This window comes from Podarcis muralis, chromosome 9 (genome assembly GCF_964188315.1).
Source record: "Podarcis muralis chromosome 9, rPodMur119.hap1.1, whole genome shotgun sequence".
NCBI lineage: Eukaryota > Metazoa > Chordata > Lepidosauria > Squamata > Lacertidae > Podarcis > Podarcis muralis.
The window spans coordinates 21,777,695-21,792,685 of NC_135663.1; the positions used below are offsets into that span (position 1 = coordinate 21,777,695).

General features: G+C 40.8%; 1 protein-coding gene across 1 annotated transcript in view; it reads left to right on the forward strand.

Moving 5' to 3' along the window:
• Positions 1-13,906: 13,906 nt before the first annotated feature.
• The window catches only part of BANK1 (B cell scaffold protein with ankyrin repeats 1), a 144,122-nt gene continuing 143,037 nt past the window's right edge, over positions 13,907-14,991 (forward strand). Inside the window, exons 1-2 of the mRNA XM_077934595.1 lie at positions 13,907-14,090; positions 14,255-14,695. Coding sequence (XP_077790721.1) covers positions 13,907-14,090; positions 14,255-14,695 — 625 coding nt within the window. The remainder of the gene's footprint in view (positions 14,091-14,254; positions 14,696-14,991) is intronic.

The following is a 14,991-nucleotide window of genomic DNA, read 5'->3' on the forward strand; positions in this document are numbered from 1 at the left end:
GCAACAGCCAGACATCAGACTTACCTTGTTTTGTATTGTTCTTCAACCTAGAAACATAGTCACAATTTTAAAAAGTCGGTAATTAAAATTCAGCTGCTTAACTGTTTTAATCTGCATCTTGGAACAGAAGTCCAGAGTGTTTAGCATGCCCTGAATCAGGGATAGGAAATCACTCAAGATACTAACTTTTGGAATGCTGCATAAATGGAGAACCATGACTCTCCAGACATTGTTGGACTACGGTTCCCATCATCCCTATCTACTGATGAGGCTGATGGGAGTTGTAGTAAAAAAAAATGTCTAGAGGGCTATGGCTGCTCAGTCTCATTCTCTGTGTAAAGCCTCTCCCATTCATGTAGCTGCATAGCTCCATTGTTGCTCCCATCCTGGTCTGGGTACAGCTAGAAACCTTGGCTCATCCTCACTGTGTACTTGCATAACACAGAAGGAACATTAGACCTTTAGCAAGGTGTGTCACTTACCCAGTGGGCTATACTTTCCCTGCAATCTGGCCCATTGTATGGAAGGGAGTGAGCACACACTATTTCTCCCTTTTCACCCAATGCACCAACAATGCCTTTGCATTTCCAAACATGGACAAGGAGTGTTCAAATGCCACCTGCACTGTGCCAACATAGAGATGAAAATCTCACGGCTGATTTACAAGCAGCCATTTTCTCCTAGGTGATTCCTATGTGAATCTTAGGGGATTCAGACATTCTGTTCCCATAGGTACACCTGGGGATGGTGGCAGCAGACATGGCCCATTGGATGGCTATGTACACCTTCTCCACTCCACCAAGTGGACCAGAAATGAGATGTATTCTCTGTTCTGGCTCTATGTAAAACTGGAGTTAGAATGAAACATATGCTATTTACACACTTGCTTTGACCAGATTCCAAGAATTACGCAGGCACTGGAAGCAGCTATGTGGAAACAGGAACTAAAACTCAACTGTATGAACTCAGCCATTTCTATGTAGTACTGGAGATCAGATGCACACTCCTGTGTCTGCCTGTGTTATCTGAATGGAAGTCACTGACTTAAACCTGTACTTGTTCAAAGTTCTGAAGAGGGCTCCTTTCAGATTTACCATTTGAAGTCTGCAGTGTTTACTGTATCATGCAAGGCGCAAGTGATTTTTCTTTTTAAAAAGTTGTGAATTAGAAAATAAAATAATAACACAATAAAACAAAATAAAATCATGCTCTCTTGGGAGAATAATAAACCCAGTTTCAAAATGGTCGTGCCATTAATAAGGGAAAGAATATGGAAATGTGTGAGAAATTCTTACTTTACTTCAAACACAGCACATTTTATCTCAGGACTTCTGTGTTCTGTGTCATTCTAACCTCAAAAGGAAGGTCAATTCCTGTGGGTTGGTGTGTGTGTGTGTGTGTGTGTGTGTGTGTGTGTGTGTGTGTGTGTGTGTGGAGGGAGAGATAGAGATGTCGCCATCCTCCAACTTTCTGTGTTGCTGGAAGTAGGAAACACAAAGCATGCTTTTAAATTAGCCCTATTAGACATTTATTGTTTGAGACGCCCGAGGATGGAAATGCCCCAACATCTTTAGCTCTCTGATCACAGACTGATTTGAAATCTTTTATCAGTGCTTATTAAGAGTCACAATTTACTGCTTTGATTTTCTGTAGATTACCTGTCTGGGTGTAATGAATAGATATGTTCATTATATGGCTGAGTTCCAGAGAATGACCTCAATAATGCACACGAGAAACAACATTAGTTATCAAATAGCTTTCTAAAATTGATCTCTTCATCAAAAAAATCATTTAAATTAGAAGTTTAGTATTCTGAGATACAATCAAACTACAATATACCTTAGAGAGGTACAATTTCCAGAGCTTTCGGGGAAGAGGGATTGATTGTTAAACCACACAGAGAACTGTAGCTCTGTGAGAATAGGAGTTTCTTAAGAATGCTCATTGTGAAATATTTTAATTATGTTTGCTCATTTAATTTCCTAGAACCTAAGTCTGATGTCAGAAAAGATCTGATACAAGACAAGATTTAGAATTAATAATCATAAATGCAAATATTCTCCTTAAAATTCGCAAGCTATAATGTCATGCTTCCAATAATTGTACAATTATCCCCTTTCTACGTGCTTCATCTTGGAGAATCCAGTGGTTTCACTGCACGAATAGCTGACTCTAGAGTAGTCCCACATATGTCAGACCCTCTAAGTGTCCCTATTTCCCAGGGATGATTTAGAGCAGCCGTTCCAGTTTCTGATTTGATCCTGGAATGTCATGCTTTTCCTTAGGATGTCCCTGTTTTCATTGGATAAATGTTGGATGGTATGGAATTATCCAACACGCCCGCCTCCCAAGCCGTATGAAGGCAATCCTATATAAGGAACTTTTAAAAAATGTTTAATGTTTTATTATGTGGCTGGGGAAACCCAACTGCTGGGGCAGTGTATAAATAATAAAATAAGAATTATGTTTTTATATGTGTTGGAAGCTGCCCAGAATGGCTGGGGCAACCCAGTAAGATGCATGTGAGGTATAAATAGTAAAATTATCATTATGGAAAGGGACGTCCCTATTTTCATTGGAGAAATGTATGATACGTAAAGAGGATTTTAATTAACCAACTGCTACTGTGTTTGCCAAGGAGCAACTCTTGGTCTATTAAACTCTTAATGACTTGTTGTCATGGTGGGAATGGATTGGGATAGTCCCGGGGTCTGCAACCTTTAAGACAAAAAAAGTCACTTGGACCCGTTTCCGAAGGGAAAAAAACCGGGAGCTGCAAAACTCGTCATTATAAAAATAACTTTTTTGTCACTTTTTTATTATTTCTTTGTTTGACCCCTCAGAATTACTCCTCCTCATAGAAATAAACGTTAAATTAACAAGTTACCTTTTTGTGTGTGTGTGTTCTTCACTCCCCTTCAAAACAATGACCAGCGTACATGCCCCCTTTGAATGCAGTGACCAGCGTACATGCCCCTTACAATGTAGCGGGCAGGCGGGAAGGTGACGTCGGGACGGTGCGTGACTAATGCACGCACCGCCCCCATGCGACGTCACAGCCAGTACAGCGCCCGCCACAGTGGGGAGTGTCGGGGCGCACAATGCTCCTCCTCCCCTCGCTAGTATCCGCCCCAGAGCCGCGGCAAAGGTGTAAAAGAGCCACATGCGGCTCCGGAGCCACGGGTTGCAGACCCCTGGGATAGTCAGATTCAATCCCTAAACTGTTCACATTTTCATCTCTAAAACCAGACTAATCATTTGCCCCCCAAGTCATAATTATGTAATAAAAAAGAAGCTAGCTGGTTAAAATTAAGACACAACCAATAAAAGAAACCAAAAAAAAAAAGTCTCAAAGAAAATAGGGCTTCCAATGCTATCTCTAAGTGTCAGAGTTTGAATTGTTCTCTTGTAGCTGCTTTCAGAAAATTTGTCTTGGTTTCAAGCTGTCATGACAGAAAAATAAAAGTACAAATCGTGTCAGTGGTTCAGTTGGTGGAAACGATAATTATAACAAATGTTTGTTTGCTGATTTCCTCAAACCAAGGTTCTGGCCCACTGTCTCTAATAAAAAACTCCAGTTAAATTTCATACTTGCTTTCTGCATTTGTAGCTCTGTAATGTTATTGCTGAAGGCTTTCAACCAGTTCTGTTCACAGATCAAGATTAACCAATTTTAGAAAGACTGAATCTAATTTTTACTAGAATTCATCAGCTGCAACTCGAAGTGACTGAAGTGGGGCAATATATTTTCTGTGGAAGCATTCAAGGCAGCTGCTATATATGTTAGCTTTTAAATAATATTCTTTTCTGCTAAGAGTACATTCAGTCGAGTTTGGATATGTTTATGCATTTGCTTCATTTATTGCTGATTTTTCAGACTAACTATAGTATAAATCAATCATCCAATCGTTTCCATCTACTTCACCCTCGAGACAATAAATTCCTGGAAGCAATAGCGCTAGGGTTTTATGCATGTTGCATAATGTGCCACACCAGTGAGTTTCTGTACTGGGGCTACTCATGCTTTGCATTTACATTTTGCATTTACCAGATGTGGCTGAAGTCCCTTCAAAAGTATTTACAAATATGGAACAACATAGAGAAATTATAGCCCAGGAACACTACTCAAATGCATCACTGGCCAATGACAAGAATTTATATTGGTAGAGGTGGTTTTCAGTCAAGATGAGAAAATGACAAAAGCAAGCCAGGAAGGATACCAAGGCATAAACAAAGATACTTTCTTACCTGAAAAAAGTGTGACTGGTGGCAAGTTCATTATCAGCATTTCCCAGTAACCTTCATGATTCAAGCAGAATCCAGAAAACAAGTAGAACCCAATAAAGATAAACCAGAAGAGTACCTAAATAAGTATAGTGTTTCCTGTTAAGATGATTAAAATCAATCAGAAGATGAGCATTACCTGGAACAGGTCTAGGAACTAAAGTTTGCAACAGCCTATGCTAACTTCAGTTGTATCACTGTGGCCAGAAGGAATAAACCACTTAGTATCTTACAGTCCAGAATTTACTATCTAGAAGTTACCAGTTTCTCTTCCCTTTCTTTCCACTGACTGTATATATCTCAATGGACTGAGCCACTCTGCTTCCATCCAGATTCTGCGCTGACATCTTAGGCAAGTTGTTTTTCATACAGCCAAAAATATATCTACTATAACTACATTCCAGTATACAATTGTACTGATGAGCCACACTTAGCAAGCCACAATAAATGTAATACTGGTCTGAAATATCCCTGGATGCCTCATGGTGTTAGTTTTGTTTTTCCCTGAACTGAATATACAGAAAGGACACTACAGTGGTAGTAGCAATGGCGGCTGGTGCCCATTGGGATTATAGAGGTAGAATGCAGGGAAACCAGCAGCAGGTGAAGCCAGATTCAATGACAGGCAGAACCAATTAATTCAAGTTTTGTCCCCGTCATCCCTGCTGAGTCCTACAAGGGGGAACACAGAGACTAAGGAAGAAGAGGAAGTTGACAGCCAATGCCACATCTTGAACAGCTTGGAAGAAAGAAGGCAGATAGTTGGAGGCTGTCTGGGGGCAGGCAGAGGTTGGTGGGCTGTGACTCATTTGCCCTAATAGATCAGTCTCCACTGGGTAGTAGTGATACACATGTGGTTATATCACTTGTATTTGTGCTTTGCTTTGTTCATTTAAAGCATCCCAACTGTGCAGGAAAACTCAGGAACCAAGAAGACCGAAACTTCAATAAAGAATGGGGGAAATTTATAATTTACTTGAGAGACCACTGTAAGCAGATGAAAACATTAGCAGGATTGTAATAACACTTGTGATGTAGAAAATATTGTGGACAAAATGGAGAGATATAAAATTTGGATGATGAAATAATATGCAGTTGAAAAGGTTCATAACAGGACCCAGGGAGGGGAAGGTGGGGAGTCTAGAGATTCGGAGAAATCTCTAAATATGGATATGTATTTTGTATTGTAACTCTACACTTGTAAAATCAAATAAGAATTAATTCAAAATAATAATAATAATAATAATAATAATAATAATAATAACAACAACAATAGCATCCAAACTGTGGACTGCTTCCCTGCTGCTGGCTGTTCTCTACTGCTCTGCTACTACTGAATGAGACGGTTTGCCTATATGTGTGCATACACACAGCTTTGGACCTCATTTGACCTAATATTTGACCTTAACTTTAATAGGCCGTGGTCAAGAGAGACGTTGTTAGCAAACACCAGAAGCTGAGCAATGACAGTGCTGTGTGTCCCTGTTTGGGATTTCCACACTTTAGCAGCTGCCACAGAGAAAGCCTTCTCCTGAATTGCAATTCGTTTCGCTTTTGAGGGTGGTGGAACTACCAAGAGAGTCCCTAAATCAGGATGGAGGCAATCTTTCAGCTATTTGAAGCCTAAGGCATTTAGGGTGTTAAACATCAGTGTGAGCACCTTGAATTGGCCCTGGTCCTAATCTGGCTCACCCATCCACTGGGCACTAGTTAAAGAAAAGGCAGCAGCAGCAGTAGCTATGCAAGAACAGATTGTGGGATGAACATGCCTCGTCTGGGCCAATCTCACTTGATGGACGTGTGTCATTGGTGCTGGGATGCAATCATAGTGGCCGTGAGCTGAGTCAGTATCACTTTCATAAGATTAGCCTCTGCAACTCTCTTTCTGCCTTTAGCATGTCAGAATTTTTTCTTCTCATTGCACTGCCATCCTCTGTTTAAAGGAAAATAGTGGCTTAATAAACAAAATCAAACCAAGCAGAAGACCTAATTCTGAGAGATGTTAACTACTTCATCTAGAATTCAACCTGCCCTTCCCTCTCATTGGCTACATTAGGAAGCAGAGAGATAGTAGCCCTCAAGACTAGCCTTCTGGTTGTACTTAAACATCGTGGCTTCAAATTTTGATTTAATTCAATCAGGGAAGAGTTTGTAGTTTTCATTATCATTCTTGTGCAGATCTAAGAGGAAAGTTTCTGCAAGTGTGGAAAATCAAATCAAATAGGGAGATGTCTGCCTTTATATGCAATTTGATCTTCCAAAAGTAATTAACTGATGGAAGAAATTGATATGGTCAAGCCAACACCTATTAAAAGTTTATTATTTTAATGTAAATGGGTAGGGATTAAGAACCATGGCAGAAATGATGGATTCACATGAAACACTGAAGGTCAAAATAGCTCAGTCAGTAGAGCATTAGATGCTAAATCTCAAAGTTGTGTGTTTGAGCCCCATGTTGGGCAGAAGATTCCTGCATTGTGGAGGGTTGGACTAGATGACCCTTGTCATCCCTTCCAACTCTACAATTCTGTGATTCTGTCTACATGCTATATAGAATGAATAGTGTGTGAACATGTTGCCAGAGCTTTAAAATATTGAATGTGAATGTTCCAAGGCAATTTAAATGGAGCTTTCACACTGTTAAACATGATGGACTTACTAGATACAAATAAAGTCTTGTATCCAGCGTAGAGGTTTATATGAAAGTGCCATGGACTTAAGAATTTCAGCTTGTGCCACAAAACAGTATTCTTCTCTCCTCCCCATGCTCCCTAAATCTGTTCTAGGGGTTCCCCTGTCTCTCTGGAGTAGGATTGGGGAGGGCACAGTGGCATGTGTGGGGAGGAGAAAAGGGAAAGTCCTGTTGTGTAAGCATAGATGCTTGTGTTGATGGGCACATTGGTTGAATACTGCCCAAACAAATCTAATCTAAACCGAAGCAGCAGTTTAACTCTTCCTTCCCTAGGCATGATCCAAACTTAAATCTCTCCTCTCCCCAGTCCAATGGCAATTAGCATTAGAGACAAAACTCAAATTAGTTCCAGTGGGAGCTTTTCCCCTAACACTGATTGCCACGTGAAGGGATTTTCATTGGGATTGCAGTTGCAGAAAAATTGCTAAACTTCTTTTTCATGTGCACTGCAGTCTTGCTGAAAAAAATGTCTACGTTTGTATTAATACTAATGAAATATAATGACAGATACATATTTTAAACAGCACGTCATTTGACCTTTATTTTGCAGGGCTGCACCAAGATATTTTGCTGTCCAAGGCGCAGGCAGGAGAGGGCCTCCCCAATTCCATGTACGAAAACTGGCCAGACTAGCAGCTTCAAAACTAGCATTGGTATCTCCACTGCACTTGAAAGCAGCATGTTAGCTTAGGGGGGCACAGAATGGCTTGTCCCAGAAATGTCAGCTCAGGCAGTCACCTCACTCTGCCTAATGATAGGGCCAAATTTCTGAGGGTAACAAGCTCTGAGGCGAGAACTGTGTCCAGGTGGACACAGATTGGCCTTGGGGTCAGCCGACTAGATGGTCTGGCAGGTTGCTACTGCATAAATAATATATGTTGGAAACATCTTGTATTCAGAGCACTGTTTGTAAGGTTCATGGGGAAGCAGTGTGTGAATGGTGGAAGCTACTAGAAACTCCGGTTCAAGGTGCACACACACACCCAGCTGTTGGCTACTTGCAGTATGGTAGCGCTGCAGAGAGCTTGCTGGGGAGACCATGCATTAAAAAGGGACTAAAAAATAACTTAAACAAGGTTTTAATAAGAAAAACAAAAACTCCATTTACACTAAATACATCAACAAACCAGACCCAACCACCAACCCATCCCCCAGGGTAATGGGAGAGCTAGGTGCTGCTCCTTATATACTACACTCAATTGCTGACACAGCTTAATCAATACAACTCAGCAGCACCTGCTATGTTTCACAGCTGTAAAGCTGGGTCTCGTTATTTTGCTCTGGCCCTTGCTCTGGCCCCTTAAAGACATAAACATCAGGTACAATGATGAACATTTACATTTAAAGAAACCATTCAACACCAGCACCTATTGAAATTCACACAACCTCTTTTTGTCCCAGATTTAAAGCCGGGCCTTCAGCACTGACAATGTGGAACCAAGTCCTAAGCTGACTCCAATTCTAATTCCTAGTCCACAAAGTCAAAACCTACTCGTTGAAAATACACACAGGAAGCATGCCAGGCAGAAAATCCCAAGGACACAATGCACATGAATTATTACACTTTGTAGAGTGTATCAGAGTGCACTTAGTAGTCCTTTCGAGCTGTTCCCTTCCACCCAGTATTGATGACTGTTGGCTGCATAGCCTGTTCTTTAGCTATTTGGTGGGTAATAGGGTTCCCTCTCCATACCACAATTGATCAGTGTTAAAGTCACTTTGAAATCACCACATTTCTTTTCTAGATCCTTGAAAATGGAGAAGGGATGATAGTGCTACCATTTCTGAGATAATTTAACAAGCAGCATGTCTTATGATAAGGGGCAGCTCTTGGAGGTCAACGGGTCATGCAAGAAGCGAGGGAGGTGGTCCCAAAACTAGTGACTATGTTGATAATATGGATTCCACTGTGTGCGAATTGATATGAACTTTCTGTCTGTATTGCTCTGTCTGTGATGCCCCATTCACACAGAGAAGCCATCACTTGATGTTCCAATACACAAGTGATGGTTGTGCAGCACTGATAATCAAGTGAGCATGCAAGTGTGAATTAGACTTGAGACTTTGGTGAATAGGTACCATAAGGATCTCAAGCCTTCTGCATCTTTCATTGACTCGCCCTCAGTTGCTATCAGAAAATGGGTTGTAGAAAAAGTCTTTTTAATACCACCTACCATGGAATTTACCATTTCCATGGCGGCCATAAACTGGCTTGATGCCCAGGACTGCACCTGAGACCTTCTGTAGGCAAAGCTGATGTTCTACCACTAAACTATAGCACTTTCCCCAGATATGGAATGGCTCATTCGGTAGAGCATGAGACTGTTAATCTCAGGGTTGTAGGTTTGAGTCACATGTTGGGCAAAAGATTCCTGCATTGCAGGGGGTTGGAGTAGTTGAACTTCAGGGTCTCTTCCAACAATTCTGTGGTTCTATGATATGGAAAGCAACCACTGGATGCTTGGAAGTGAATGTGTCCATCTGCACCTTTTTCAACCAGACTAACAGGAAAAGGCAATATTAATCGAGTTACTTTTCTTTTCTATTCTATTCATCTTGCATATTAAGAAGTATTCTCTCTGGCTGAGAACCAGGAACTGCACGCTATCTAAGGAGGAGGGGAAGCAACCTTACTTCTCACCACTATTTTTCATCCAAAAAGTAAACACATGTATGCTTCTAGCATCTCTAGGCTGGTGGACTGTTAGATGGCAAATTCATAAAGCAAAACCGAAATCAATTTAGGGTATGGGTAGAATAACCCAAAGCACTTTAGCAGCGCTCTCTCATAATGGGAAATGATGCGGGTGGGGGGTCTAAGTCATATGGCTTCAAAGAAATGTGCCACTAATGGAAAGGAAGATGATTAAAGGCTGCTTATAAAACTTCAGAGTGCTCTTAGTAATCAAGCAAGGTGCTGGCTGGAGAACACTGCTTTCTGGAGCCAAGACTGCTGTGTTCTTGTGTTGGGAAATTCTTTCTTTAATCTTATAAAGACATGGGTGATTGAGTTTATAGACTTTTTAATGCATGGGAGAAATGCCTATAGCATCATGGTAGAGCATAGGGATGGGTGAGTCTGTGGATTTTGGTTTATCTCAGTTTTTTGTTCCTCCAATCTTAAGAACGGTTTTCCACATTTCCACATCAGTTTGCAAAAGTTTGTTGTCTTTTTAAAGAGAGCCCTCATGAAATTTCACCATGTGCATATTTTTGTATGCAACTTTGTCCAATGTGCACATTTTTGCAAAGTAATTGATTCCAATATGATGCATTCTGTATATTATATTTGGTGATATATGCACATTATTGCCTATAGCATCATGGTAGAGCACAGTTTTTTTGTACATATTACTTGGCTGGAGAGCAGCATTGCAAAATTTGGAGAAGTTCCAGTTTGGGAGGACTGCTGTGTTTCAGTTTGTGTATTGTTTTGGAAAGTGCAAATAAGATAGGTTTGCTTTTAAATGCAACCTACATTGAATTTGTGTCCCATCCCTAGCTGCTGGCCTGCTCCCATCCCCTCCTATATCCCCTGCATATATCACAAAAGAAAATGCTCATGTATTTCCTCAACGTCACAGAATCAATATTTCTTTCTGAGCAATGGTTAGATGGCACATTTGGTGGTTCTGTTATATTACGCCTTTATGGGTGGCCGCGCACCAGTAACCTAGAGAATGCTTTACCTTGTCAGAAAGCTCCTATTATGCTCTGGATGACAGCACACAATTGCCTCTTGTTCCTCATTGCAGAACTAATAATACATTTTTATTCCACAGGGCTTCCAAGTACAAAACAGGTGAAGCATAGCTTAATTTTGTCAAAGTGTGATAGGTTCTATTAAGTTTTAAGAGGGCAACATTCCCCTTAACTTACATTTTATACATGAAATGCAGGAGTTGCCTGTTACTGCAGCAGCAGCATGTAGAGGTCAGTGCTGAAACTACGAAGGAAGAATTAGGGGACCATTACTGAAATCCATTGTCTACCCTTCCCCATTTTTTAGCCCTCTTTAGCCTTCAAAAGCTCTAGTTAATGGGCCATCACAAAAGCTTGGGGTGATCCTCCTTTGCCTGTCTCCTGTAATTCAAACAATGGTAGATGATCCTTTATTCAGTACCTGGAATCTTTAGGTAGGTCTCTTGTCTGAAATCCTGGAGAGCCAATACCCATTGGGCAGACAATACTGAGTTAGATGGACTAATTCTCTGATGGGTTTAAGACAGCTTCCTATATTCCTGTGTTCGGTGGGGCTTAAGTCAGTGTTCCCCAGTCTTGTGCCCTCTTGTGGACCACAACTCCCATCTGCCTTAGCCAGCATGGCCAATGGTCTGCGTTGATGAGATTGGCAGTCCTAAAGATCTGGATGGCATGAGGTTTTGAAAAGCTGGTGTGTGGGATTTCAGACATGCTTACCTAGCAGTAAGCCCCGTTAAACTCAATAGGACTTACCTCTGAGGAGACATGCCTAGGCTAGTGCATATTCCTACACGCAATAATGTGTAAATATGTCCTATTATATTATAGTTGCAGTTAATTATGTGGCATGAATCTGAACTAGCTATATGACAATTCTAGTAGAATTCTACCACCAGTAACCAAGTAAAATGACAGTATTGTAGTCAAGAGCAGGGTGCATTTCATGCCCTCTTTTTAATTTTCTTTTTTAAAAAACCTTTACAAAACATGGCTTTGGGCTGCTTTTCTTCGCTGTCTCCAGCTGTGGTACAGTGTGGCAATTGCTGTGGGAGCCCAGTCCTATTATGCTTCCTGCAGAAATAAGCCTGGAGCAATTGAACTACCTATATTCATTGTTGTGTCACATTGTGCCATGCAACACATTGTTAATGATCAATAGACCTAGTGCAGCTAATAGGCTCTTATTCTCTACAGTAGCCATGTCACAGGTAAGATTATGCTTCACATGTCACTTCATTTTACCTCCACACAATGCAGCCAAGCTCCCAAAAATAAATAAATGTGAAGCCTGTCTGCTTTAATTTAACGTGAGATTATTTTTTTAAAAAAACATGTTTATATGCAGACCTATAAAAAAAGGAGCACAAGACATCCCAGGAAAAGTACAGTCCAGAGAAGGAACTCAGGATTAACTCTTGTCTGTACAGTATTGTTCATTTTCAGTTTATTGTGAAAAATCTCACGGCCTTGCGTGAAGGAGGAGTTCCAATTGCAGCTGTCCTTCTTCAGAATCTTGTCAGGCTAGAACAGGGATAGGGGGGGGAAGATCAATTCAGGTCACATTTCCCCGACTGAAAACAGTCAAAACCTGCGCCAATTACTTGGCGAATATCACCAATCCCACCCTTCGGAGAGCCTTCACCATGGCCCGTTTTCAAACCATTCCTACGGCCTATCTGTCAGGCAGATATGCAAAAATCCCAGTAGAGCAGCGTATATGTCCTTGTCATATGAGAACCAAAGAGGATCTCACACATTACATGTTGTATTGTCCCATCTATTCGGCCTTCAGGGATGCGATGTTACAAACTATTCCCAAATCAATAGTCAACCCTGAGGACCAAGTAAAGTTTTTACTGGTGGACGCTGACCCACGGATTTCTCACGTGGTAGCGGTCTTTGTGGTGAAGGCTATGAAAACTAGGGTATGGTTCCTGGATGAAACAGTGAGGTCCCTCCCATTGTTCTCCTAACCTGTTGCTGTATCTTCTTTCCTGAATGGTGGGGGTTTTTGGGTAGTTTCCTTGCTGGGACAGCATGGCATGAATTTTAGCTTACCTTTATAATTTTATTGTTTATCTTTTAATAATGTTTTATGGTATTTTGTGTAAAGGCATGGACCTCACAAATTTAATAAACTATTTCATTTCAATTCAGGTCACATTTAAAGGTGAATCTACCTAACTCATACTTCTTCAAACAGTACAAATTGAAACACAGGCATCATTTGAAATTCACACTTGTACATATTTTACAGTGCAGTTCTCCCAGCCATGGAATATGTACAAAATGCATACAATACGTGTGGGTATCATTGCAAGGAAGCATGTGTGTATTAGGAGAAATTTTTACAGGAACACTGATGAATTTTCATGAGGGCTTTAAAAAATAATTGCAAACCGGTGTGGAACTGTGGAGACCTAACGTTAAGATTTGATTGTTATTTTTTAATGAGAAACTCACTTCCTGCCTGCAAGCAAAGAGGATCCTGGGAAAAGCTTCACAAAAGCTAATGCATGAGCTTCAGCAACCACCTCCCTTTTAATATTCTGAGAAGCCCAGAGCCTGAACGTTCACTTGTACTGGAGAGGATGAGGCCCTTCAGATGCCTCGACCTTCTGAGCACAGTGGCCAGTTTGGCATCCCAACCCCACTCCCCAAAAAGGAGAATGCATCAGCAAAAAAGAGAAGAGAGATTTATATGAAATTTGTGTGTGTTAATATATAGATGCAAATTAAGAAATACCGTAATGAGTATAATTTAACCAGAAATAAAATATGTCTCACTATAGTGGGGAAGACTAGAATGGCTGGGGAGGCCTGGCAGATGGGTGGGATACAAGCAATAAATTTGTTGTTGTTGTTGTTGTTGTTGTTGTTGTTGTTGTTGTTGTTGTTGTTGTTATCACCAGGTGATCTGTATGCCTGCTCATTCTGTTATTTAGATGTTAGCTGTTGATGGGCAGCTTGAAGACTCCTGGCTCTTATGGTTCTTTACTTTTAAACTGGACATGGTTTCGGCATCCACTCAACTAGAGGACTGTCAGATGACAGCCTTTCAAACAAAATACAGCCATCTCTCACTGTGCATGACCCATACAGCTCTGTCTTCCAACAGAAGAGAATAACTGGTGGGGTCAGGAGGAATTGTTAGGGGCAGCTGCTGCTGCTGCACTCATGGTCAACTCATTCTGGCTAATAGTACGTCTGCCCTGGATTTTGCCTAAGATGAAATTCAGTGTGAATTTGGAGGTCCTTGCTCAGGTGAAAGAAAGCTTAGCAAGAGACTTTGGAAGGCTACCAGCATTGCTCAGTAATATTCAACTGCCAGTCCGGTTAGCTGTTGTACATGGACTGGAAGCTGCCATTTTGTCCTTCACCATAGGCAGCAAAATCCCCTGGGCTCAGTATGGTATTTTCTAAAGATCACCAATGTCAATGGATATATCAGGTCTGATCCAAACATGGCAATTTTTCATGCAAGTTTCATGCTAATTTCTTCATGAATGGAATGCGTTTGGGCTTGTGTGAACCCATCTTTAATCACCTCTGAAATTATTAGCCACTGATATAAAGCGACACTTATCTGTAAATCTTTTTCTTTTTCTTCTTCAGAAAATGCACAGAGCAGTCTTGTTATTATCCATGAAGAAGATGCAGAGGAATGGGCACTGTATTTAAAAACAATTTTCAAGCATCTCTTATCAGAGGACAGAATCTTGCTTTACAACATGGGATCTCCATTCATTCACCCCCTGGGATTGCCATCCCTGGGATCTTACAGATGTAAACTGCTGATACTTTCAAGTGGACTTGTTAATTGTCTGAACAAAAAGAAAAGACGTTTTCTGGACAAGATCCTTCAGCCTCCTGAAAGGGTGGTTGTTTTGCTTTGTGGGATTGAAAGTTCAGACACTATCTATCAAATACTGAATATAGACCCACACAATCCGTTGATTACCACTAATCATGATCCAGAAGTCTACCTTGCAGTGATTACTGGCATTATTCAACAAGGTAACATCTTTCTTTCTTTCTTTCTTTCTTTCTTTCTTTCTTTCTTTCTTTCTTTCTTTCTTTCTTTCTCGTCCTCCTTCCTCTCTCTTAAAAATCCACTTTATTTTCACGGACTGGGGCACAGCAGATAGGTGTGCTTCCACATTTTTTGAGAGAGTCTTAAAATATTCTGAAGCTCAGCAGTTGGCTCAATAAATAGTTTAAGCCTAATGATGATTTATTTGTCATATGGTTTTGTCCCAATAAGCAGGAATGGTTTTTATATTCTTTCCATCTGAAAAGCAACTTTGATGTGA